Genomic DNA, 27,581 nt, shown 5'->3' on the forward strand with positions numbered 1-27,581 from the left:
CACTGTAGTCCTCACTATTAATTTATAATACTGACTCCTACTGTAACATGCTGTGTTCTTCAGCTCAGGACTTCCTTGCCATGCTTAATGGCTTCTACTCTCCTTTTATTTTACTTTGAGCATTGGTTATTAATTGAATACTATAATTCTAGGAGAGTCTAAACAATAAGTCCCAGTATTATAATGATTGTAAGTAGTTTTAGCAAGCTGAGAAGTGGGAAAATAAAAAATGGAATATAATGGAATAGTCATAGAGAGAATCAATTAACTAAGTGAACAGTTAATTTTTTCTTTTGACTTTCACTAAGTGTATAAGGTCCATAAAGGAATCAATTGTTATAACAACCAAATTGCTTGGGTCTTTACCTATAGCACTTCCAGCATAAAAGAACTTTAGGAAATTTTGCAAAGGTGAAGAAAGGATTCTTCATGCACATGGTCAATTTCAGAGTTTAGTGCATCCCTGAAATAGGCATATTCAAATGCTTAGGCTCTAATCCAAATTCCACGTCAATAGGAGTGTTTAGACTCCCATGTAGGAGTGTTTAGACTTTTAGGAGACCTTGCTTAGGTCCTTGGAGAGTTACACCTCTGTTTTTACCATATGGAGTGGAGAAGCTGAGAGCTCACTGGGTTTTCCACCTCTTCAGTTTTCTTTCTCACAAGATTCTCCCCGAGACATCAATGTACAAACAATCCCCCTCCCCATATTACGCCGTAACTTTCTAAGATTTGGAATTCATTTGTGCCAACATTGTCTTGCTAAATCTTTCTCATAGGCCAGCTATCAGAGACTGTAGTGTGGAGATGTGTGCATGCACTTTGCATTACAGCTTAAAGGGAGAAGAATGGTGATGCTGTAGTATCATGTGCTGAGCACTTAGGAATTGACAAGTAACAGTGGCAAGAGCAGTGAAGTGTTTTAAATCAGGAAATGCTGCCTGGATAATGAAACCATCCATCTGGGCAGGAAGCCTGTGTGACCACATGTGGGTTTAGCTTCTTAGCCATCATGTTTGCCCATTCTTGGAAGAAAAGTGAGTAATTTGATACACAGACCACAGATCCGGAAAGTCTTGTTTCCGAAGTCTTTGTCCTTTGGTAGGAATGTAGCTGCTATTTCTGAAGTATCATTGCCTCTCTCTGCAGAATCTCTCAGTCTAAATGCTGTGTATTTTCCTTTTCAAAAGGAAGGTGCTGTTTTGCATGACTCCCTAAACTGAAACCAGCAAGCCATTTCTTCTGAAAAAATTGGATGTGGTAGGAAAAAAAGGAGGAAACAGTCAAGGATATAGAGGCTGTAATTCTTAGGCTCCTGTGACTCCTGGAATGACATAGAGTCACTGAAGTTCTCTGTGTCTCAATTTCCCATCTGTAAATGGGGTTAAAGTACCTACCTCACAGGGGTGTTGTGAGGCTTTTTAAAATAATGTTTGTAAAGTGCTTTGAGATCCTTGGATGAAAGGTGCAATAAGAAATCAAATTATTCACTTTTTTTAGCGCAATACAAGTGCACTTCTGTCGAAATGGCTAAAGGCTGCCAGCTCTTAATAGCTGTTCTACACTACTCCACTATAATTTCTTCCTGCTATTTCTTATATCTGCTGAGAGTTAAAAAGAACAAATTATATAATCTAGAATGTCTAAATTGTCATGATATTTTGTGGAAGAGGGCTAGAATAATCTGATATTCTTTTTAAACTGCATTGCATATTCTTTGTCTGTGCAGCCCTAAAGTTAACATAAAAAGGATATAATATAACTTTGTGCATTCTTCACCTAAACTGGCTAGCTTATGTCTTTGTGAGACAAACTCAATCTCTTCACAAAATAAAAACCTTCCGTTTGCATCACTGGTTCCAAAACTTATGCAAGGGGTAGAGTAAATCTTTTACCTCTCCAGGATTTGCAGTCATTCAACAGACAGCCATTAAACAGCACACTGTAAAGGTAGTTACTGAGTTACAGATCAAATCTAAGGAATTGCAAAAATGTGAAATGAAAGCAAGATTAAACTTTACAGACCTGAATCAAAGAAAAGGCATATAGTTCACATAGAGCTGATGTTGTAACATACTTCCTAGAAGACCCTTAACTAATAAACAAACTGATTCAGTATTCAAAATTTCATTTTGATAAATAGATGATACAGGCACCTCACCAGAGCAAGCTTAGAATCCAGCTGTTGTTGAGGGGATGACATGGCATACATAAATATCTTCCTCATTAAAATTAACTGCTGCATGGAGGTAAGAGATATGAGTAAAATAGTTGTTAGAGAAAGGAGATACAAAAAAGGCCAAGAATCAAAATATGAGAAAGGAAACTTATTCAAATATTTTGCTTTCCCACATCTGTTGTCTGGGATTAGTGCTTTACACTTTCTTCTCTTCCACTACCTTTTCCTTCTTCATTTTATGACTGAATGGATGGGAGAACAGAAGAGGATATAGCCAAACAAACAGAATAAAAATACTGTAGTTATAACTTTCACTCAGCTTACCTACTCAAAAGTAATTTAGATGTCTTCTGTCATATGGTAAATGATTCATATTTTGACTTTTCACTTGTGGAGGCAAGGTATAACATATTCCTCTCCTTGGTGATCATTTACAAACACATCCCCCTCTTTTAAGAAACAATCTCTGAAAATTTTCACGTTTCAAAAGTTGGCCTATAATAGTCACTGCATACCTGAGCAGTTCTCAGGATGACTTAGGAAATTTCTTTTTTTTCCTACTTTGTATTTCAGTATCATATTACAGCTAGATTTGGACTGATTTCACCAGTGTTTGTTGATATCTCATCCTAAACTTGAAGGCATTGGCAATTTTGGAGCTATAGCTTGTTGCTTCTTTAATTACTTCGATATTCTTTTGCTGCATCTGATTGCCCATGAGTATAGTTACAAGAAGCGCTCCACAAAAGCCTCAGTTTCTATGGAACAATCTCCATGGCACCACGTTATATCCTTAATGTTTAAATTAATGTGGGATTTGTTTGTACATTTTACTTTAGAAAATTATTAGTGTGTTTATTTTTCAAATAGCACAGACTATCTGTGCTATCCACTAATCTTTCATTGCTTTCTTCTATTCAGTTATTCAAGATGGACATTTTTCAAATAGGAAGTGTAAGTGGCAATCCTTACTTGTACACTGAAAATCTGATACCCTGATACTTTAATTTTTGTGGCACTGAAAGATAAATGTGAATTATGATGATCATGAAAAACATAGCAACTAAAATAAAACCACCTTTTATGATAAACAGATAACCCACTACTGGCTTGGAATATCTTGTGATGTAGAAGTACCATACAATCTTCCTTATTAATTATCTTTCCTCTGTATTTAAGCAGATAATATGTAAGATATTTTACCATTAGAGCATTTTTTTTCTAGACATAGCCTAGTCATCAACCAGTTCTGCTGCTTAACTACAGCCTACTATCATCCCAGGATCCCTAACCACTGTGTAGAAGAAATACTATCTTGTGGCTGAAATATTAATTATTGTGCTATTTAGCTTTGTATATACAACTCTTGATTTGTTATCTTGATTATTGACATAAAATCTATTTTTATCAAACACTATTTCCTATTACCAAAATGTTAGTGCACAAGCCACCTACTACTGGAAATTTCTCACTTTGATTTGTTTAATTTAAAATATGAGCCACACTTCAGAAATTGCTATGTGTTTAGGTGTACTAGTGTTGAAAATACATCTAAGCTGAAAAGATGCTATCAGAAGTTGATGGATTAGCTCTTGAGCAGGTGTTAATTATCCTAGCTCTACTGGTTTCTTTCAGTTTGCACCAGCTGGAAAACTGGACTAGCATGACACTGTAATGACAGATCTAGGCACTTTTCTTGTCCAGTGCTGGAAAATGTTGAAATACAGCTTGGGTAGCCACTTATCAAAATATTTGTTATGCAGTGTTCATTACTCCATAATTATGAATGTATGTTTGGGTCTAATAATGACATAACTGAGTGAACATGAGATACCAGAAGATGCTCTCTGAATGATACTCATCTGATTGAGTATGGGTATCTTTAAGGTGGGCATCAAGTCTGAGTCCCTTTGTTGTCAATGAAGAGAAACAGGCACTTCCAGTGGTTATCAGTTTTATTCTCAAGAAGGTATCTTAACCAGATCAGGTGGGCTGTGTCCATAAAGTGTCTGCTTTTCTTACTGACTGAGGACAGAACTGTGGATGCAGATGTAGGTGTTGGTGTCTGCCTTGCTCATGACTAAAGTTAGGTGAGGTGAATCTCCTCCTCAGTGCCTCTCATTGGCTCCATCTTATTAAGCCCTCCCTATGTTATTCAACAGTTACTAGACCAAAGATGAGTAAAATGTGGTAACTCTGCACCATTCTGTTACAGTACAAATAACAGCCCTATTACACATACATGACTATAAAATTTGGGCTAGCATATTTACTCAAAATTATATTGTGCATATAATTCCTTCTATCCTCCTTCCATGTAACAACACTGTTAAAATTCTTGACTTCTCCACAGTTGAACTGAGAGATTTTGATTTTACTGATGGATCCACTAAGTAAAATGCCATTTTAATCTTCTTGTATTGCTATTGGTCAACTAGTGTTAATTGTGTGTATGGTGTTAAAAATGTGACTTTTCCTTCCTGGAGTATACTCTTTCTCTTTTGGTGAATGGCATTCATCATTAAGAGAATAAATCCAGTAGTACTCACCCTTTGCCATCTACCATATTTACAGGAAATACAGGAGTGAGAAAAGTTGGAAACATAGGCAATTATGTCATCTGAATAATGTGATTGCCGTAAATCCCATAAAATTGTGAATATAGAAGTGAAAGGAGAAACATAAGTATTTATGCCATAATATTCAGCAGTAGTAGTAATTAGCATTTTGATTGCCTTTTTCTTATCAGTTCTGTGAAAGAAATTCATGTGAATAGCAAATAAACAAAAATAGCCCTATGGACTATAGAGAATTCAGTTCAAATGGGTCAGCCATAGTGTTCTAAAATTGCTGTATGATTAACAATATTTGACATGCAGTTTGTTTTCTGTCCGTGCGATTGCAACAACAGTTCCAATTGTAGCCACTTTTTTCTTTTCTTTTCCTTTTTCTTTCTTTCTTTGTTTCTTTCTTTGTTTCTGTTTTTTATACAGAAGACCATCAAATGAATTGTCACAATACTCGAATAATGCAAGACACAGAAAAAGACGATAACAATAATGATGAGTATGATAATTACGATGAACTGGTGGCCAAGTCATTGTTAAATCTTGGCAAAATTGCAGAGGATGCAGCATACAGAGCCAGGACAGAATCAGAAATGAACAGCAATACATCTAATAGTCTGGAAGATGATAGTGACAAAAATGAAAATATCGGTCGAAAAAGTGAGCTGAGTTTAGATTTAGACAGTGATGTTGTTAGGGAAACAGTGGACTCCCTTAAATTATTAGCACAAGGACATGGTGTAGTGCTTTCAGAAAATATTAATGACAGAAATTATGCAGACAATACTTCACAGCAAGACAATAGGAATATGAACTTTGTAATGCTAGGAAAGCCTGTGAACAATGGACTTACAGAAAAAATAGTGGAGGAGAGTGATGAAGAGGTATGTCTCAGCAGTTTGGAGTGCTTAAGGAACCAGTGTTTTGATCTGGCTAGGAAACTCAGTGAGACAAACCCACAGGAAAGAAATCAACAGCAAAACATGAACACTCGTCAGCATGTCAGGCAAGAAGATGACTTCCAAGGAAGAACACCAGACCGGAATTACTCTGATATGATGAACCTAATGAGGCTTGAAGAACAGTTGAGCCCCAGATCTAGGACTTTTTCTAGCTGTGCCAAGGAGGATGGTTGTCACGAAAGAGACGATGATACCACCTCTATTACTTCAGATAGGTCTGAAGAAGTGTTTGATATGACAAAAGGTAACTTAACCCTGCTTGAGAAAGCAATTGCTTTGGAAACAGAGAGAGCAAAAGCCATGAGAGAAAAAATGGCAGTGGAAGCTGGAAGGAGGGATAATATGAGATCATTTGAGGAACAGTCTCCAAGACACCTTTCTGGAGATGACAGGAAGCCTAAACCAAGTGACGGCCATGTCAAAAAGCCATATTATGGTAAAGGTAATATTTCTATATACCGTATGTTATGTCATGAGAAAGTGTGAGCTAACATGTTAAGTTTTTGCATAGATTTCTGAAATGAAGTTATTAATTCCACATAATGTGAACTTTCTTAAAATTGTAGTATGACATGATTGTAAAATCGCATCATGCTATGATTATAAAATGAAAGAACTCATTCTGCAGTGTTAGAAATATGTACAGTATATCATTGGCTAAATTAAAAAAAGCAACTTCTTAGGGAAACAAAAAAAGAGATCATGTTGAAAGAGGCAAAGATTTTTCTCAAGGTTTTAATATATTTTATAGTAATAATTAAAAAAGATAATTCTGTTGCAAACTATATTGAAGAGGGGGGGTTTATGTAGCAGATAGTCAATCAGCTATGAAGTGCATATATTACAGATTGGATTGGGTAGGTGGCATCATGACTTATAAAATTATCATCAAATGACAGTTATTGATGAAGCCTCTCCTGTCTAAAATGTAGAATGGCCTGATAGAAATTGAACAGTATCAAAATGACCGATAACATAAGATAAGGGCAGTGACTGCACATTAATTATCTTAAGATACTAAGGTAATGGAAAGCATTTGCTATGCAAGGCATGGTGTGGCCTGGGCTGAGATCAATAGCAATTTCTTTCTTATGTGCATTCCACTTCACTGGTTTCATTCCATTGTGGAAACAGTTAAGGTGCTGCCTTGACCATAATTCAATACAAGAGAAACAAACCAAAAAAAAAAAAAAACAATAAAAACCAAACCAAACAAAAAAAGTCACAACAGACTAAAGGTTACCTTTAGAATGCCTTTTATTTGCAGGATAATCATGGTGATGGTGTGTTTATATTATGACACCCCTCTTTAACGTGTTTACATCTGTACATGTAGGGCCATGTTGTATTAAGTGTTCAATACCTCCTGAGATTCACTAAACACCCCTGATTCCCATTGACTTTAGTGGAAGTTAAGGACGTTGTATTTCTTGGGAGATGCTAAACAGGGACTAAGTTTATCTTATATTTGTTGCAAAAATATTTGGTTTGCTTTCTACAATTAAAATGGTGGGCGTTTTTCTCTTTTTTTATAAATCTCTGTTTTGAAAAAGTAATCTGCCTGTGACATTCACGTAGGCAGACAACATCTTGATCCAAGAAAGTTTTGGTCATTTTTCACAAGTCTGAAACAAAAGTAATGATCAGTCTTTTAGAAAAGCATGTAAATTACTGATGTCAAACACTGGTGCAATGTATTTTAGTGAAGGTTTGTTTGTTCTAACCACAAATATATAGTCCAGTGTATACTGTAGTAACTTTGGGTATTTGGGGAAGACAGCTTTATTTAGTTAGTGTGTTACTGCATAGCCATGTGGATGTTGTGCTAAATGTTGTTCATATATGACCTACTATGGATGCATTTCCCTGTGAATATATGTCTCCAAAACCACAGAAAACATGGCAAACAAAAATTAATTTAGAACAGTTTTTAAATTCTGGTATTGTTCAGTCTTTCCAGTCTTTATATAGCTGGGAAAACCTTTTTGCATATGGGCCTGCTGTCTCCAAAAAGCCTATATTATTTCTGACAGTGAGAAATGTATGGATATCCTATTTTAGTAAATTCTATAGCTTCTTTGAACCATCCTGTTTCTTGGGAGCTGCAGGCTGAATTGGTAATAGGTCCAAGGCTCACCAGGGACTAAATACTGTGGGAGTTTGGACCATGAAATTTTGTGGAGTGTATAATTCTTGACCTTTTTAATATAAAAAGAAAAAAAAACACCCTTATTTAAAACAATACAAAACAAAACACACACACAAAAAAACCCAACAAAAAAAATCCCAACCAAAAAAAAAACAACAAATAAACCTCAACAAAAAAAACCCCAAACCAAACCAACACAACAAACCTGTGGGAAACATTCTGGTAGTTGTTGAGAGAAGAAGCTTGAAGTAAGACAGTTGCTTGTATCATTTGTTCTCCAGTCACATGTTAACTTCCAAATAATGCTGGAAGAGATGCTTTCAGAGATATATGGTATAGTTAGGTGGAAACTGTCTTGGGAGCACAGGTTTGCAGTGAGAACTGCCTCTTGGGTTCAAAGATCACTGAAACAACTATTAAGGGACCACTAACCATTTCCCCCCTGCCATTTTAAGCTTTCTAAACAGGTTTCTCTTCTGAAATTTATGCATTTTGAAACCATTTAAAGTCCTTTGACACCCTTCACTCAGGAAATGCTTTCATTGTGGCAAGGAGTGAGAAAAGGTTGAAGAGTTCAGTAAAACTGCAATATCTCTCCCAAACAGCAGAAAAGGATTTACAGAACAGTATCCATTGTTTCATAAAAAGTTGTAAAAAGTTTACTCAACTGTCTTCCATTAAAAGCAATGGGAAATTGTGCAAGTGCAATTTTATGCAAGTTTTGAAATCATTAAGAGTAGTATACAGCATCTTTTCTGACTTGTTAGACCATAAAGGCTCTAAGGCTCTGATATGGGCTATAACTTTATGATGTAGACTTGAAAACAGAGCAGGATTTGCTTGATGCTGTAGGATGCAAGTGTCTAGATCCTCGGCTGCTCTAAATTACAATACCTTCACTGACTTTGGTGGAGTTCTAACAATGTCGAGTAGCTAAAGTTCCTCTAGTTTAAAGTCTCTAAAAAGCCATTATGGTCTATTAATCATCTACATTTTTTGCAGTCCTTGAATATTGTTATATTTACATAATTTATATTTCATTTACATTATCTATTCACTTTTCTAATACTTTTACACATCCCAAAGTACTTGACTTGATGAGTTGCTTAGAGTTGTGTATGTATGTAGCTGTGGGCTTGCTGTTCTAGTGGTCTCAGCACAGGCCTATCTGGCAGGAATTCAAATCCCTCCTCTGACATTTGCTCCTTCTGTGGCCTTGGGTATAACTTCTTGATCTCTTTCTTCAATTTCTTGATGTATGAGATAATGGTCTTTCCAGAAGTGTTGTGATAACTGTATAGCACATTGGAGATAGATTTATATGTTTATTTGTTGTTAAAGAGCATGAAACAAAGATCTGTGTTCTATAGTCCACATGCAAGTTAAGTAAAATAAAACCATTATAATTAGGAGTTCTATTTGCAAAATATAAGGTTTAAGTATGATATTACATTTTAAGAATGGGTTTAAAACGTGGAGAGTCATTACAAGGAGCTAAAAATGTTCTGTAAAATGAAGCTGTTTTGGAAGAACTTAAAAAGTAAAAGTATATATAGAACATACTAGAAGGAAATCAGAGAAAGATAAGTACAAAACAGAATGTGAACTCTGGATTGTATTGATTCATGATGAAAAGAATGGGTTGTCCGTGAAGTTCCACAAGTACTGAAATTTCCCCCTATTGTACTGAGGGTTTTGTTTGTTGAAGCTGGGATGGAATTTAATGTAAAAAAGGCTTACTGGAAAACAAGTAGCAAAATCTTATTTTACAGAGATGAAAGCATAAATACTGAAGCAGAGGAATTACAAGAGCAACATAAAATTATTAAATGAGGGTAGTTCAGATTGGGTACTGAAAGGAATGATGGACTAAAAAAGATGTTTGTGATTTTGAGCTAAAACTGGAGCAGTTTGAATATCCTGAATTTCATCCCTTTAATACTGATATGAAAACCAGCAATAATGTCAGAAACCTGGCAACTGTGGTCAAGATGATAAGATGTAATTTGTATCATGTGCTTGTCTGGAAGAATAGATGTTCTACACATGTTCTGTTAAAAAAATAAGCAGATAAAGTTATGTGAGAAATTTTTAAATTAGGTTAATGACACCGGTATTCCATTACATCATTGGCAGAAAACTTTATTTTGTGGACAAAATGTCTAGTTAGACATTTCTTTGATTTGTAGGCAGAAGTTCCAAAAACATTCTAAAAGGTCATTAACCTTTCAAGCATATGAATATTCAAATGTTACATATGCATGTTGGTAATGGCCCAGATTTACATGCAAGTGATACTTTCAGTAATTCTGATTACAATGTTTACTCCACCATAATTTATTGAATATCAAGCAATATTTATGTAATTTTACCACTTTGTAAGGAATTTAAAGAAAACAAAAGTAATTTCCTCATTGTGCCTTGGAAGAGGGATTTTTGTGGAGTCATTATGCTGAAGAGCTGGGTTTGCTACTCTCAGGACATTGAACGGCTATGACAGTGCATTTGCAGACCTTAACATGTGAGGCAAATAAAGAAGGGAAACTCCAACTAAACAGTTTCCAAATGACCTTTCACCCTTGAGCTAATGCTTGCCAGCAGAACATTGATTGACAATGGTACGGCTTTGCTATAAAAAGGTCATTTTCCAATCACTGTGAATGGATATTGCCATGATCATAGGAGCCTGCAGTCTGAGAAGAAGATAACAGGATAAAAGTGACAGAACTGTGATAAGAAGTAGAAGGGGTTTTTTTCCAGTTTTCATAATAACATTTACCAAAGAGTAAATGACATGATTAAATGAACCTTCTTACAGAAATGTGAAAAGACTCATTCACTTGACACATTTGTTGTAAATTATAGATCCCTCAAGAACAGAAAAGAAAGAAAGCAAATGTCCTACCCCTGGGTGTGATGGAACTGGCCATGTAACGGGGCTTTACCCCCATCACCGCAGTTTGTCAGGATGCCCACACAAAGATAGGGTCCCTCCAGAAAGTAAGTTCACATTCTTTCATGGAAACTGGGGATAAAACAACAAAAACTTTTCTAGCATGCTTTTTAAACCTTTTATTTAAAAAATTAATTTCATTTTTCAGTATGGTTTGTCTCAAGTTAGTCAACTGTTCTGTGTTATACTTTTTCCTTTATTCCATCATTTCCATTCTTTACTAACTTTACACAAAAAGAACAACTTTTAAAGCTGTATTCTTTGATTTTGAGAATCCTAGGTTATTTTTTAATAGACATATTTAGTCAATAGAGAAAAAGGTTTCCAGAAGATGTGCACTGCTTTTGCTTCTGCGTGCTAATGTCACATCAACTGTCCTTATTGTCTTGTACAGGAATAATTATTCCTGAAAAACTTGCAACCCCTTTCCGTTTTGATTGCTGTGTCTGAAACATAATTTATATTAAACTAGAGCATATTATAAAAACTAATAATTTGGCTATTTACTTAGCTACAGAACTCAGGATTTTGAGCAAACAACCCCTCTCAGTCACATGAGTGGAACTTTCTGCCATGTCAGCAAATTCTGTGCATAGGAAGTTCACCCATATGAGCTCATGGACACCCACTAAAGGCAGAGTGCTTCTTTTCTGGAAGTCACCTCCTTGTCTGGTGAAATCAGCATAGTTCTGTTGAAGCTAATTACTCTGTGCTGGTTTTCATCAGGAAGTGTCTAGCTAAGATCCAATTATCTTCCACACCAGTTTTAAAATGTTGTTGTGGATTCCATTCCATATGGACCTAAAATCCTCACTGTCCATTAGCACTTCTAGACTTAACCTCAATGAATTTGCAACAGCCTTAAGGAAGTGTTGTAAAGATGGTCAGAACTAAAATGGTCCCCAGTTTCCAAAGGAAAGTAGATTCTGATGGACAGGAAAACAGAAGTAGATTAGCACTGCAAGAGTGGCAGACATAACAAGTCTCCTCTTTCCTGGTACAGCGGCTTCTTCCAGAAGTAACGTAATGAGGAAGTGCTTTAGGAAACTTTGCTGTAGTTTGGTTGGTCTCTGAATACAGTAGGAAAAATAAAGTAATTTCTCTGCTTTCCAAGACCCTGTAATTTTCTGAAACACAAATATTTATTCAGTTGCTCAAAGTTCTATCATTTTTTCAAATGGTAAATAAAAAGCTCTTTAGAAGACTTTGCAAATCAAAGAAGAATATAGCTTTAAACTGTTTGCATGCTCTTGTACCTACTAAAATGACAAAGGTGAGCTCATCTTTTTTTTTCCTGTGATGTTGGCCTTGTGAAGCATGTTTCAACAACAGCTTTAAATATTAGGAATTTCAGAGTGAAGCTTTTGCATCTACACACATTTTATCACACTGATGATGGGGTGATGATGATGATGATGGTTGTCTTTTAATGAGTATACATAGTCTAATTCTCAAGTCTCTGAACAGCTTTTATTCAGTTCTTAACTCAGTCAATGTATCTACTGATTTTATTAGATTTTTTTTTTTTTTTTTTTTTGAGTGAGAACTAAATACAGGCTTCCAGACCACTTCTTGTGTGAGAAAATGAGAACTTCACAAGGGCTGGATAGCCTTTTTCCCATTGAGTGATATACTGCTATCCAGCTCTGAGACATGGATTCAGATATGCCTCATATCATAAAAACTCTTCAGTGTTCCCAAAAAGTTCTTGATAATTTGGCCCTTCATAGCATGAGCTTTATGATTTAGAGGGGTACTGCTCTGAGCAGCCTTGGAGTAAGTTTTCCATCCAGCTTGCAGTGGATGCAGATGTAAATCAGTTTACTTGCTTAAGCTTGTACCACTTATTTCTTTTTTACATTTTTTTCTGCCATCCCTCAATTTTTAAGTACTTAATTTTGGTTCTTAGTATTTTGAAAATAATTTTCACATTTGTAGAGAACACGAGTGAAAAATAGAGCATCCATTCTGCTCACTATGTAGATATGAATGATATATCTATGTGGAAGTGAGCAGAACTGGCCCCTAGTTCAATCGGGCTGCCTTATAGTTAGGGTTAAATTCTGTTCAGGGTTATACTAAGGTGTGTTTCAAATAATTCAATGTTCTACCAGTATAACTTGAGAGCAGATTTTCAGCTCATGAGTTTGATACTGTGTTTATAAAGCTGTGTATTAAGAATACATACATTTCCCGAGAGAGTTTTGCAGTCTGTAATTTTGTTTTTGTATGGTTGCTAGCTCACTCTTTACTGTTGAGCTGATCTTTTCTCAGTGGTTCTTATTGAAGAAGATGTTGGGCGTCTTCTGCTTCACTGTTGCACCAGAGATGCATTTGTTTATAGGTTCTGTAACCTCCATAACTTTCACTGTTGCCCTGTGTTAATGAGCATAGGGTCACAATACTTAGTTTCCTCATCAGGCTTTATTGGCTATGTGTGTCACGTGTATTTTGAGGAATGCTGGTTGTTAATGAATCCTGCTTTGTTTTAAAATGGTTTCATATATACTGGGATTTGATTTTTTTTTTCTTGTTTTCATACTCTGCTGTTTTCTCTTACTCTCCTTGTCAAGTTCTTGCCATGCATGAAAATGTTCTTAAGTGTCCTACACCAGGCTGCACAGGCCGGGGCCACGTAAATAGCAACAGGAATTCCCACCGAAGGTAAGGATGCCGTCGCTGGACACCAATCTAGAGGGAACAGTGCCTCCCAACTGCAGCCCTTCTAGCAGTCCATTGGTGGGGGGGAGTGAGTGTGTGTCGTTGTTCTGTTCTGAGGATTGACAGATGGTGCTTCGTGTGCTTTATCGTGTAATTTTAAGGAATTACATTTATTCATGTATTTTCTGAGGAGAACGAGTGCGTTTGCTGTAGTATGGATGAATTGATCCACAGAAGACATTTTAAGCATCCTTAGCTTTTTGAGTGGACTTTTTTTTTCTTTTTGTTTTGATATTTGCTGAACAGCAGTTGTACAAAACAAGTGGTATGACTGCTCATGGGTGTGTTGCAGGGAGAAAGAAGATTTTTTTCAACCGTCAGGACTAGGACAGAGTTCTTGTTCTCACACTTCACTCTCCTCAGAGATTTTTTCTAGTGCATGAAAAAAACCCACTCTAATCCTAAATTATTGAGGTTTTTTTAATACATGAGAAGCAGCATTTTAAATACACAGCTGTTAGCTTTCTTACTGGCCACAGTCTTACCCATAAGTCCTTATTCAGCTGAAATTGAATGAGAATCTTGGCTGTTTAAGAAACATTTAGAACATGTCTCATTACATTTAAAAATTAAAAGGCAGAAATAATAGAAGTTAGTATTTTAGTAAAAAAAAAAAGATCAAGGAAAAAAGCAACTTTTCCGTAGCTTCCTAAGATTAGTAATAGATTCTTAGAGAAGGGATGCTACTGCAAATTAAATTCTGCCAAACAAATTTTGAAAACGTCACTTTAGTGTTCTGCATGTCACAATTTTCCCACAGAAAAAGAATAAAATCTTGCCTATTCCTTTATAATTTTAAAAAGCCAGAAAATTTAAGAGGATAAGAGGATAAAAGGAACTGTGCAATGTTCCTGTTATTGAATTCCTTTTTGCTGTTAATTGTAGCATGAAGGCTTAGGGGAGTACAGACACTGGACATTCAGTCTTACCAAGCCCCTCATATCAGCTGCATTTCCCCCAGAAGACTCTTGTGGGTACCAGCCTGCCTGCAATAAGCTCTGCTGTCCCTTCTCTGCAGTGATGCTGCCAGTAGAAACCTCTGAGAAGGCTTTATGGGAATTACTGCTGCTTGAAGCAGCGTTCACTTCTGGCTGAATATCCACTAGAATATTTGAGGTGTCTGAGAAAGAGCATGTCAGTGGAGTGCAGCTGCCCCCTGGCAGGGCTCCAGAGCTGCACAGAGCTCCCTCACCCTCTGCAGAACTAGGGCAGTGAGGGCGGGCAGGGGGGAGCACTCTGCAGTCTGTGCTCACCTCTTGCTGCGGCTTTTGGGGCATTTTTCTCTACTTCACTTTTTTTTTTTTTTTTTCCCACTTTTTTCCTGTAAAGAAGGGAACATCTGGGAATGCTCTGATTTGCCTTTCACTTTAATTTCTATTCCTGTGGAGAGCACAGAGAGCTGCGGTCGCATAAGCATGCAATAGACTATGACAAGGAAAGGAACTCCTCCATTGTCAGGTCACAGGGTTTTACAGCTTCACTAAGAGCACCATCTGCTGGCATCAATATGTTTATTTTTGTCAGTTCTAAATCTTCCACAAGAATCAGGCTTATTATTGCCACTTCAATAATAGTTCAGCATTAACAAATTTAATTGAATTTCCAGTGCAGAAATGCTTTTCATTTTACATCATCTACTATTAGAAAGCATATTTAGTGGCTGAAATTCATGAACAAACACTAACATTTGACATGTAGATTTAGCAACCCAAGGCAAAATTTTGCATTCATTTATATGCCTAGCAAAAAAGATTGGAGTTAATGGAGCTGAATGAGGTGAGAAGGAGCACAAGATTAGGCCTGTATGGTGTTGTCATTTAATTGTCTTCAGGAGCCATTTGATTGGCAACATTTTTAGGTGCATAAAGGTCACAAGTCTGCTAGCAGAGCTGCACAGTAGATTCCAGTTTATATTCTCCTCTCCTACTGGTATGTTCCCTGGCTGACATCCATGAATAATCTACCCATGTACTGTGAGAGAAGAAGAGCAGATATAAGATTTATCGTGCAACTTTGAAAGCAGAAGAAAAGAAGTCTATTCTAAAGGAAATAGACATGATCAAAACATTTTTGGAAACCCTTTTCCTTCAGATTCTTTCTGATGCTGGCTAAGGAGGAGAAGGAGTAATTGGATCAGTGCTATAATGTGAAACTATGCAGGACAAGACAATTAAATTTCCTTTCTGTAATTGCAGCCTCTCTGGATGTCCTATTGCTGCAGCAGAGAAACTGGCTAAAGCTCAAGAGAAGCATCAGAACTGTGATGTGTCAAAATCAAACCAGGCATCAGATCGGGTTTTAAGGTATTAGAAATCACTATAATACTTATTCTTATGCAGAATTCATCACACATTCACCTAATCTGAGAATTTATATTTAAATACATTGTATATACATATATATCTCCTTTAAAGAAGAGTTAGAATTAGGGCTTCTGGATCCAGTTCTCACAGTGTATTTTTCCCACTCAGTTTTCATGGGGGAGGGTTGGTAATTATTTTGGCAAATACATGTAAAGCTGAAAAGCTCATTTTTGTCTTAGGCATTGTTTGGTGTAAAGATGACTGCTGGAGTGCAAAGTCTAAGAACAGTGTGAAAAAAGTTGGTATCTTTTGGGAATAAACTAATATTTACCGGTAAGTCTTGGTTTTTTCAGCAGGCTTTTACTAGTAAATATCAGTTTAAATTAAACCAGAAGCCCTATCTGCATTACCAAACTGGTAAACTTTTGGCAGGACACTTGGAAAAGTACCAGGTATAGCTTAGATTCCAAAATAACATCAGGCTTAGTTCTTTGTCTCTGTTCCCCCCATTCTTTGCCAGGAAGGACAGAGAGAAGAAAAAGAGACTTGTCTAAATTTTCATATGGAAGGGACCTTTAACCAATTTTATATGATTATACACCTTTTCTTCATCCATGTAGGGTTCTGCATTTATCTGAAGTTGCATCCAGCTTTGTGCTATTGTCTCCTCTTTCAAGATATGTGGGTGGAAAAAATATTATTTCTAAGGAGCTGAAGTGTGAAGGATGCATGTAAAGCAATCAAACTTCTGCATGATTGTACCAGCCTTATGCTGATGATGCCCCAAAAGCTGCAGAATTTCTCCATGGATACTGCAATATCTGTGGGCTGGGATAGGTACATCCCTCCCAGCTGCCTCAAAGAGCATGGAGGAAGTGCTGCAGCTTTAGTTCCCAGAATTTCCTACTTATCCCATAGTTCTCAGTGTTTAGCTGTCTTCTAGATGTAAGAACTGATTGGGCTGCTTAAAGTTTTCTACTGTATTATCAACACCATTCTTTGAATATTCTCTTAGAAGTTCATCTAATCTTGATGGTCCTTTCAAAAACCAGCATTTCCATGGAGCTGGGAACACAGAATTATGGTTCACATCTACAGAAGATTTTTCATCATTCCTGTTGACTATGCTTTTCTTCTGCAGATTTGTTTTTATCTTAACTGCCCCTAATTCAGTTTGCACAGCTTGGCATACAACATCCCACAGAGGTTTCGTAGAGAAGAGTTCTTCAAATCCCATTCATAAAAAACCTCCACTCTTTGAGGGAATAAAACAGTTTCTCACTTGATGGAAAAAGACAGATCAAAAATGCAGTGGCTTTTACCATTGCTCATTACAGAGAAGTCACTGAAGTCAGTTGCCATAGAAGGCAACTGCTCAAAAGCAGTATCCAGTTTGCTGGCAAACTCCCTAGGATTGTTCTGCAATCTTAACTTCACTTGTGAGCTGCCTTGTGTTTCAGGTTTCATAGGCAACTCAGATAATTCTTTCATCTTGTCTCTTGCTTCCTTTTTACCTTTAAGTCATTGAAGTATTTAAGATGAACTTGGTAGCTATTTATAATATTTGCGTGCAGGCAATTGATGGGCAGTCAGAGATGTTTTAAGAGTCAATCTTGAATATTTGTCTTCATCCCAGTTTCCATCCCACCTGCATTTGAAAGTTCTTACTTGAAAAGAAATCAAATTCATAGGACTTCTATTCAACTGAAATTTTGGATTTGCACCAAATGTTCAGGATCTGAATTGCAGGTTTTTGGTTAAATATAGATTGTCTTGAAACAGGATCAAACTGTTATTCATATCGGCTCATTGTATAAATATGCCCGCTGTATTTTGTGAGGAAGAAGTGTCTAAAGGAATAAGCAGGCATAAATCAAAGGGAATAGTATGACTAATATGATTTTTGGGTGATCTTTACATAAATATCTTGAATAAATTTTATGATAATAAATCCATTCAGAAAAACATGATATAATATTTAAAACCTGTTTCTTACTATTGAACACATTTCACTTTGTTAGTCAGCATGATGATACTTCTGATCTCAACTGAAGTTATGTTCCTATGATTGTTCCTTCCATTTCCTCTGGTTCTAAATGCAGTAAGGAAAGAAAGAGAAGAAAAAAAATGAAAAACAGATATATGCTTCTTTATTCCAGCAGAAGCACCTCAGGTGTGCTGTTCATCCTCCTCACCTCCTGCTACATGCAGCAGCTAGACATGCAGCATTATGCCGCAGTTGCTTCCTATGACCCAGTCGTGTAACTCTTGCTTGTATAGGTAGGGTTTGCAGGATCTGCCTTCGTTTGCCTGCTTTGAGCTGATGACTTTGGTGCCCACACGCAGAAGATGGTGTGACAGTGGAGTTCACTGCAGCGCTCTTGCGCTGGGCTTTCACAAGTTTCTCAAATGACAGAATAACATCAATCAGGGCTTCTTCTGACTGTCCTCCCTCATCCTAAACGAAAGAGATATTTAACTGAAACCGTTTTTTTTTTGTATTCATGCACAGGACCTTCCTTGAGGTGTGCATCTGTGTGTCAGGAATTGCAGCTCCTGCCAGCACCTTGCATTTAAGGATGAGCAGGACCTGCAAAGCAGCAGCTCAAAGGCGACAGGGCTTCTGAGACTCTTCTCAAGATGAACATGGATTTGTATATTGAAGGATGAAACAGGAATAGTTGCATTTGAAAGCACAGAGGAAAACAGCATACAACTCTGTTGGAAGAAATATGGAGGAAACTCCATAAATTAGGTGGAGCTTCCCAATGTGCTTTTTCTTTTTGATATCTTAAGAATTCGTCGAAACTTCTTCTGTCAGTCTGCTTGCCCCTCTTTAATTCACTTCCCAAAAGAAAAAAAAAATTTGCTTTGTCGTGCAATTACAAGGGCAAAGGGAAACCCTGAAGTATTTCAAAACAGAACTTTAAAATACTTTTAGCTGCAGGATACATTTAGTGGCATTAGAATTAATTTTGTCTAGGCTTTGTTCAAGGAAATAAATATTGTTTGTCTGCTGAAAATAACCAAACTAAGGAAATGCAATATTATATTGCTGTCTCTTGAGTACAAGAAATAACTAAGATTTTCTAATCTGAACTATAAATTATGCACAAACATAGTAAACTGAACTGCATCTAACAAACTGTACATATCTTTAATTTCTAGGCCCATGTGCTTTGTTAAGCAATTGGAGATCCCTCAGTATGGCTACAGAAACAATGTCCCCACCACCACACCCCGCTCCAACTTGGCCAAGGAACTAGAGAAATACTCTAAGACTTCGTTTGAATATAACAGTTATGACAACCATGCCTATGGCAAGAGAGCCATAGCTCCCAAGGTGCAATCCAGGGATATATCCCCCAAAGGATATGATGGTAGGAGGTGCACACTCTTATACATGAGAGACAAGTTTGCAGTTAATCATGTTGTTGTATATGTAAACATCATACAAATAAGACATGTTTTCATGTTCATACAGTATTATGAGGAATGCTATCATATGTAAGTTATTTTAAAGGCCTTTTAAAATAAATGTTTTTATACGGTGCTTGCTTCAGGATTGTTGCACTGGCAAAAGACATCTCCAGCTATTAAGCTCCTGGGATGTATTGAGATGGCAATAAAAGCTAAGTAATAGAGATAATCCTTATGTTACTGTCTGGGAGACCTGGCCTCAAGGGTCGCATTAGGATTCTCATCTCCAAGCAGCAGTTCAGGTAACCCAGGAAGATAACATACTTGCTTTGTGGGGACGTGGAAGTAGAAAACCTGAGCCTCACTGTGCTTCAGATATCATACTTACATACTTAAAGAGGCATTTTTGCTTATTTTGTCCTCAAAAATACACTGGTTGAATTCTCTGGAAAACCTAACATATTTAAAATGTTCAGGAGAAGCCTGATACTACATTCAGTTCAGGAGAGAGAATGAATGGAATCAGTCAGGCAAGAGGTAGAGGTTTTTTATTAGGGGAGAAAAATAAACTACAGGATAAAGAAGGGTTGTAGCTTTTGAAGACATCAGGAATTTTTCAGAACAATGCATTTATATATGCATATATATTCTATGTGTATATATATGTGTGTGTGTATATATATATATATATATATATATATATATATATATATATATATATATATATAACCCTAAACCATACTTTTTTTTTCTTTTTGAGTGCTAGCAGGTTTTTTTTGTGAAAATATGTGATACTACTCAGTGACTACTATAAGAAATATCAGGCAGGTGTCAGATTTTTTGTTCAAGAAAACAGAAAGAAACAAACTATATAGAGCAATTCATGCTATTGCCTGAACACAGACTGGCATTTAAAATTAGTTAAGTGAGCAAATAGAAAATTAGTATGGCTCTTGCCTTCATCTGTCTTACATTTTGGATATTTTCCTTTCTCATAGAATTAACAGACATATTCTTGCATTATAGCACAAAGGAAGAGGGTTGTGAAAGGAAACTTATTTTTGGTAAAAGACCTCTTTTTTTCCTCATACCTCCATCTTATTTGTCTTTATCAGAATAAGGGCTTGAACAGCATTAAAAGTAAAGCACTAACTGTAACTGTGGTTAGGAAGAATATAAGTATACATTAGTATAAGGTAAATTAGGTATTAAATATTGCATATGCATTGTTTACTCCTGCAGAAAGGAAAGCATCACAATACTGCTGGGGTTCCTGTGAAAAAGCTTATTTTCAGATCAAATTACTGATGCATAAGCAACAGATACATATTTTTCTCATTTAAGTCCCCTTTTTCAATAAATAATGACAAACTTCCCTTTTCCTCAAAACCACCAGAATTTGAAAATACGTGTAACATTAAGCACAAGTTTACAGTGGCCTTAAATAATAAAAGGCTGTGTTGAGGCAGGTCACTGTCTTTATGCACCCCTATCTTCCTTTGATATAAATAGGAGTTTTTCCTGGCTATAGGAGTGGGACTAGGTGGCTTCACTGCTCAGTGGTGTGAGCCAGAGGGGACTGAGGGACCCTGCATCCCTGTGATTCATGCTGGTGTAGCAAGCGCTGGGAGCATTGGCAGCCTCTTAGTGCTGGAGCGGGTTGGCTGCCAGCAAAGGCTGCTCTACAGCTTTGTTCCACACTCCTGGCTGTGCTGGACACAGTGCACACCACCCCTGGTTCCAAGGGATGTGTGTGCTGTTTGGCCAGATGGACCTGCCAACATGGTCCCAGAGGTGGGGCCTGATTTGAGTTCGTCTTTTCCCTGTTAGTGATTTTGATGAAACCTCTAGTGTTCACATCCCTGAAATTTCAGATGTACTTCAACATATTTGGCTTAAATTGGCTCAGGAAAATCAGTTGGATTCTTACAATGATGAAGTCCTGGGCACACTGAAATTGTTAAAGCATTTTGCCACTGAATCTCCATGAAACAGGGATTTTGCTGAAAGTTATTGTAGATAACTGAATATGAAAGAGATTTCAGGAAGAGACTCTTTACTTAAAAGAGCCCCCTCAAAAAACATCACAGTATTTTTAGATGGCTTTATATTTGTATATAAAAAATTAATGATTGCTACTAAAGACTTCATGGCAGTCCACAGAGCACACCTATTATGTACATCAGTAAAGCATGTTTATATAAAAGCAGATTCAGTTCTGAAAAGTCATCCTGAAAAACTCAAAAGTACATCTAAGGTTTTGGGGGGAATGTGCAGGTAAACAGTGCTTTAGTTCTGCCTGTATGAGAGAAGTAGTCTTAAGGATATGAAAAATCAATAGCTTCACATGTCAATTCTTTTTTAACTGTCAACTACTATGGTATTTTCATCATCAGGGATTATATCAGTAAGTGTAGAGTTGGGAGTGGCACGAACATAAATAGCACCTTTGAATTGTTTCCTTGATATTTTTTTTACAGTAAAGTTTACTAAAACACAAACAGAAAATGTATACTTTGGATTTTGGGGTAGAGTGATCTAGTAATTCTTGAGAACTTTTTTTTTGGGCTTGTTTTTCCTTTGAAACCAAATGCATAGTGTATTGGATGCTGGCATTATGGTACACAGCAGTAAAGATAGGCAAGCTGGACACAGCAGGCAGTGGTGATGGCAACACTTTCAGTTACTTAGGTGATGGCAGAAATTGTTGTCATCCCACCAATAGGTTGGGTCATATACTATCAAAACACTGGAAAATGTTATGAGTGGGATTCATCTGACTATGTTCAGAGTTTTGTAATGTTAGCACCAACAGCTGAGTCTGGTGCCTCCTTTCAAATTCAAGAAGGGTAGATGCTTCTCTGATTTAGTTAATCTTTTCCTGAAGTGCTTGTTTAAAACTGGTCTGGTGAATCATGGCCTGAACGTTCCTATTTTCTTCCACTGCCTGTGTAGGAAGCCTATAATGACTAGGTCAGGTACCTGAAATTAGGTGAGATGAATCTTTTATTGTACAAGTAAGAAAAAGTGTTGAAACTGTAATTAATTTACTAAAACATTCAGTATTTAGACCATATTGGGAATGAAGGTGCCTGGGCAGAACTGAATTCCAGTCCAAATACCTTAGTTTTGTCTTTTTTGTGTTTGGGATCTCTCCCACTCCCCCATTGTTAATGCCTTTAGACTTTGAGAATGCCTTTAGACTTTAGAGAAGCCTTTAGACTTTGAGAGGTTCTTTGTAATAAGCCCCTGGGCATAATCTGATGGAGGCCCAGTTTGGGTATGCAGCTGGTTAGACCTGTGTCTGTTTTTAATGGGGAAGGTGTTCTTCACATCTGGTTTCATAGATGGACTGCAGAGCTTGGTAAACCTGGTGCCACAGGGGTGGGCATTGTATCAAGCAGAACTACCTGGTATCGAAACAATGCAGCTTTCCCTTCATTAGTGAACAGATTGATTTTATTCATTATAAGTCGATGATCTTTGTTTCTCTGAAAAGCTACTGTGAAATGAACAATCTGGGTTATGTGACTCATCTTCAAATGTACAGCTGCAGTAAAGTTAAATAACCATGGCCGTTTGTCTCCAAGTAAGTTTTGCTTAAATTATTGGTAACCTGAAAGCTGATAATTGTGTAGCATGTTTATAGCACTTTACATCTTCAAAGTGTTTTGCAAGTGAATCACAACACAAGTAAATTTTAGAAGCAACTTTCTGTTTGTAGAGAAAATGAATTCAAGGGATTATGTAGTTTGACCAAGGCCACAGAGGAGTCTGTATCAGAGCCTGCATGAGTTTCTGGTCGTTAGTCCTATGTATAAAAGCTGCCTCTTTCCCTCCCTCTCTTTAGCACGCATTCTCATATACATATATATATATATATATATATAATTTCACATGTAATATGTCTCTTATGTCTGTCTAAATGTGACCTGCTATAACAAGACTAAAATTTCTTGAAAATTACAAAAGTCTTATTTGTTCTTGTGATATTTATAAGATAGTTCTAATTTGGCAAGTTCAGTGGTATAGAGTGTTTGCTGTGTTGACATAACACAGTAAAAACTGAATTATTCAATCACTTGCTTCCTTAAGTATAGGAAAATTCTTGCGTGTCTTGGATACTGTAACAAAGTAACAATGGATAAATGCTGAATTTTTAATGACCACCACTGACTACTATATTAATAATGAAACTCTTGAGGAACAGTTCACAAATTTATTATTAGTGGATAGCCTGCTAGTGTAGTGCTACTATGTGTTCAAAACAAAAAAAAATGTGATGAATGTTTAGCATTCACTTCACTTAAAAAAAATCACACCCTGTGCATTATGTGGCTTTCCTGAGAAAACTCCATCTGTTATGATTTAAGTAAAACACTATTTCCTTTGCAGTAAAAATAATGCCATGATTTTTTTTCAGTTCTTTAGAGAAAGGAAGATGACATAAGCTCTAGCAGAGACATTTTGCTTTCAGATTCTTCTTTTGAACCCTGTCTGCCTACCAAAGCAGCCCATGGTTCACAAATGGGCTGTGCTCATGGGAGCAGATTATTATATGTATGTCTGTTCAGACAAATACAAGAGAAGAGCCTGGCATTTAAATGGAGCCCATCACGGAAGAGCTCTGTCTAGGGCCTGACCTTTTTTGTGTAGCTCTCTATCAGCATGCTAGTTGGTTATTGTTACACTGTGCTATAAGGTATGATCTCTGCAGTATACATTTCCATCTTAAGGGGAAGTAGGTGCTGTAATATGCATGGATGTATCCTCTGACCTTGACTTTTATTTTTTTTCTGAAAATACATAAACTTCTACATTTGGGAGACGAGCTCACACTTTCTTACATTTTTACAAACACTCTTAAAACAGCTCATCTGGGAAGAGGGTTGGGGAAATAAGTGGGCTAATAGGGCTGCTTGCCCTTACTGCTGTAATACCTTTGGCTGCAAGGAACATTGCTTAAAAGCAGCCGCGGTGCTGCCTTGTGTTTAGACAGGCTGGACCTGAGCACTGTCAGTGCTTTGGCTCTTCTGTGACCACCTGTGGCTCGTGTCAGTCAGAGCACAGCTGGGCATCACTGCAGTGGGAGCAGGGAAGGGTATTTCTGGTCCTTACTGGTTTTGTGAAGAGTTGTAGGTGCTCAGGTTGTTTAAAGGGGGAGGGGAGGATTTTTCACTTGTTCCTGTTGTTGCCATTTAAACAGCCATTGCTTCTGCCTTTGTGCAAGTCATGGTAAAACTAGCACATGACCACCACCTTTTTTCTCCTCTCGTGCTCTTGTCTTTGGGATGGCCAGTGCCATATTTGCCTGTGGTGTAGGAGGAAATTAAGTTTTTAGGAAGCATGAGGTGTTTGAGGAAATATGGGTGGTGCTGTGGCCCAGAGGCCAAGCTCATCAGCCTTGAAGTGGGTTTGTTCTCCAGTAACTCTGGGGAGTTCTAGGCCTTAAACTAACAGTTCCTCATGTAAATAGGAAAAGGTCCCATAGTGTTACATTGCCTGTCATTAATAAAAATGAATGAGCTGAGCAGATTGTACCTTTTGTCTGACTATATATGTGGGGTAAAAGCAGTGTTTCTGTGTTTTTATTGTTTTATAAATCCAGCCTGTTTGTCAGAACAATTCATGATCATGTCATGCAGATTTTTACAGGAGGTTATTTCATATGGTCTCACACATGTAGCATATAAAACTCACAGACAGAAATCAAGAAATACAGCCATCATTCTTATTGCGGGCTTTTTTTTTTTTTTTGGCATTGGTTACTGTTCCTCATTATAAATTTCACCTCCAGCAGTTTGTTTTCCTCTTCACTTATGCAGAATGCTCCTTCTTTTGAGTCATCCTTGTCATATTTCTTCCCACAGCTAAACGCTACTGTAAGAATTCAAGTCCAACCAGCAGCACAACAAGCAGTTATGCTCCTAGCAGCAGCAGCAATATGAGTTGTGGTGGAGGCAGCAGTGCCAGCAGTACCTGCAGCAAGAGCAGCTTTGATTATACTCATGACATGGAGGCAGCACACATGGCTGCTACTGCTATTCTGAATCTCTCCACCCGCTGCAGGGAGATGCCTCAGAACCTCTCCACTAAGCCTCAGGATCTCTGTGCAAGGGTAAAAATTAGTAAATCTGTTTGTTGATGAAGATTTCTCTTAACTGTACTTGCTCTGTGACCCTGATTGAGAGAAAAGCTTTAATACATCTTGCCTTTTTTTCCCCTCAAAATTAACATAGTCTGGTGGCTGTGCTAAAGCAGGGAGGAAAAATACCAAAAGGAAGATACAAATGGCTCACAAGTATCACAGGAAACCATGATGCTTTATAAACTAATGATACCAATACCATGTACTCCTTTTTTAAATTTTTTTCTTACTATAATTATAAAAGATGTTTGGATTGCTCAAGTGGTACTAATTTCACTGCTGTTTGGGTATTGGTTTTTTTTGAAAGTCTGGTTCATACATTTGGCAGAAGGATTAAGATTTAACTCTGCATTTTCATTTAACAGTCACAAATGGGACCTAAGCTTGTAAAATTCAGTGCAGAAAAATCTTTGGTGCTGTATAATTTCTTGCCTGTCTGTGATACCAGAGTTCTTAAGTCAATGCATAATATATTTGAAATGCACAAATTCTCCAGTACAGGTGACTTAAATGTGCATAACAGTCTTGCAGGGTGACTCCTGTACTGTATATTCATACAGCCTCAGTATATTATAAAATGGCCATCACAGATACAAATAAAAGCTTTTGTCATTATGCTTTCTGTATTAAAAAAAAACAGGGCACTATTAACATTCATTAAAGATTTAGGAGATTTCATTTTTAACTTTAAAGTTTTGGCTCTGATAGCTGTTCAAAAATGAGTATTAAACATGCACAAGCAAACAGTACAGTTTTGCCTACAGGAGACCACTAGATGGCTGAGCAGACAGATGCAGTGCAGAGGAAACGTTTTTATTCTGCTTGAAGAGAGATTTTGAGCTGGCAGACATGTTCTGTTCTCCTATAGACAAAGGCTTGCTTTCCCTTTCTTTGCAAACCACCTCTTGCTATGATCATTCATAACAAACTAAACCTGTAGCAGAAAGTATTAGTAATACTGACGCTCCAAGCCAGAATGGACTTTGTTTTCAAATGCTGCTTTTTATATTAATTGATTTAGTACTGTTCAAGAGGGAAAACTCTTTCTATCATGTAAATAAATGCAGTTCTTCTCTATTCATTATGATGTGAGAAGTTAGAACACAATGCTGAAAATCTTCTGCGTCTAAGCCAGAAAGGGCCTCTTTTCTAATGTGTCACTATAATGCAGCTGAAGGAATGAGTCTGAGGAGATAAACAAATACTTTCTAAATTAAATTAGCCAGATAGCAGCAATTAGATATAAGCTCTAACAAAAGGCAGTAATTCAGAAAGAGAGATTTGCATTTGCAGTGGTTTCCTGCAGCTCTGTTGTTACTCAAGAGGAAAGAAAGTCACCAGACATACAAGGAGTCAGCCAGATTCACATTCATTTTGAAACCAAATATCTCATGGAACACTTCATTTTTGGAAACATGAGGGATTCTCTATGGGCCTTTTTATGTTATCTGTCCTTAGGTTTTTAATTTTGTGCTCATTTTAAGAGATCTTATTTCTCCTTATCTAATATAATAGTCAACACTTGTTTGTTTCTGCAAAGGAGCCCATACTCATCCCATTTTTCACAGTACCAGTTGTCACAGAAATTGGAACCAATTATTATCAGAATAGATGCATGAATTGTTAATACGTGTTCATCTGCAGGGAAGGAGCTGTGAAACTTAAATGCATTTCCTCATTGACAAATGGATTCCAAAAGGACTTATTTTGGTACCAAGCCTCCCTGTTTAGTTTTCTGACATTATCTATTCAAGCACTGACTGCTAATGTAAAAGAAGAAAAGAAACAAAAATTATTTGATGTTAGCTGTTTTTTGTTTCTCTAATCACCCAGATGCATGCCAGGACTGAAAGCAAGAATTATGCAGATGTTACCTCACAGGTTACTTCACCTGTCACAGAATAAATCAAGAACATAAAGACAATGGCAAGAAAATACCTTTAGAGCATTCTCCTTTATATATCAGATTTTGTACTGATGTGCTGGGTGGCAAGAGGGGTACTGAAGACTCTCCCCTTTTCCCCCAAACATCAAATTAGCCATTCGGGGAAGAAATCTACTTTAACAGCATTAATGTTGTGTAACAGCATCATGCTATGTGTAGGAGGGGGCTCAATGCTTACAATCTATACAGGAATGGAAAAGCATTTTATCATTCTGCTAGGCAATCAGATTGAAG

The 27,581-nt window shown here is 37.0% G+C and overlaps 1 protein-coding gene across 16 annotated transcripts in view; it reads left to right on the forward strand.

Moving 5' to 3' along the window:
• Nucleotides 1–27,581, forward strand: part of MYT1L (myelin transcription factor 1 like) — a 302,310-nt gene that overhangs the window by 214,516 nt on the left and 60,213 nt on the right. For 6 of the 16 annotated variants that reach the window (XM_058019587.1, XM_058019586.1, XM_058019593.1 and 3 more), the window contains exons 7-12: nt 5,173–6,150; nt 10,723–10,857; nt 13,384–13,474; nt 15,727–15,834; nt 19,003–19,214; nt 25,125–25,372. In XM_058019587.1, coding sequence (XP_057875570.1) covers nt 5,173–6,150; nt 10,723–10,857; nt 13,384–13,474; nt 15,727–15,834; nt 19,003–19,214; nt 25,125–25,372 — 1,772 coding nt within the window. The remainder of the gene's footprint in view (nt 1–5,172; nt 6,151–10,722; nt 10,858–13,383; nt 13,475–15,726; nt 15,835–19,002; nt 19,215–25,124; nt 25,373–27,581) is intronic. The other 10 variants (XM_058019590.1, XM_058019597.1, XM_058019595.1 and 7 more) reach the window with 4 other exon arrangements.

This window comes from Melospiza georgiana, chromosome 3, assembly GCF_028018845.1.
Source record: "Melospiza georgiana isolate bMelGeo1 chromosome 3, bMelGeo1.pri, whole genome shotgun sequence".
NCBI lineage: Eukaryota > Metazoa > Chordata > Aves > Passeriformes > Passerellidae > Melospiza > Melospiza georgiana.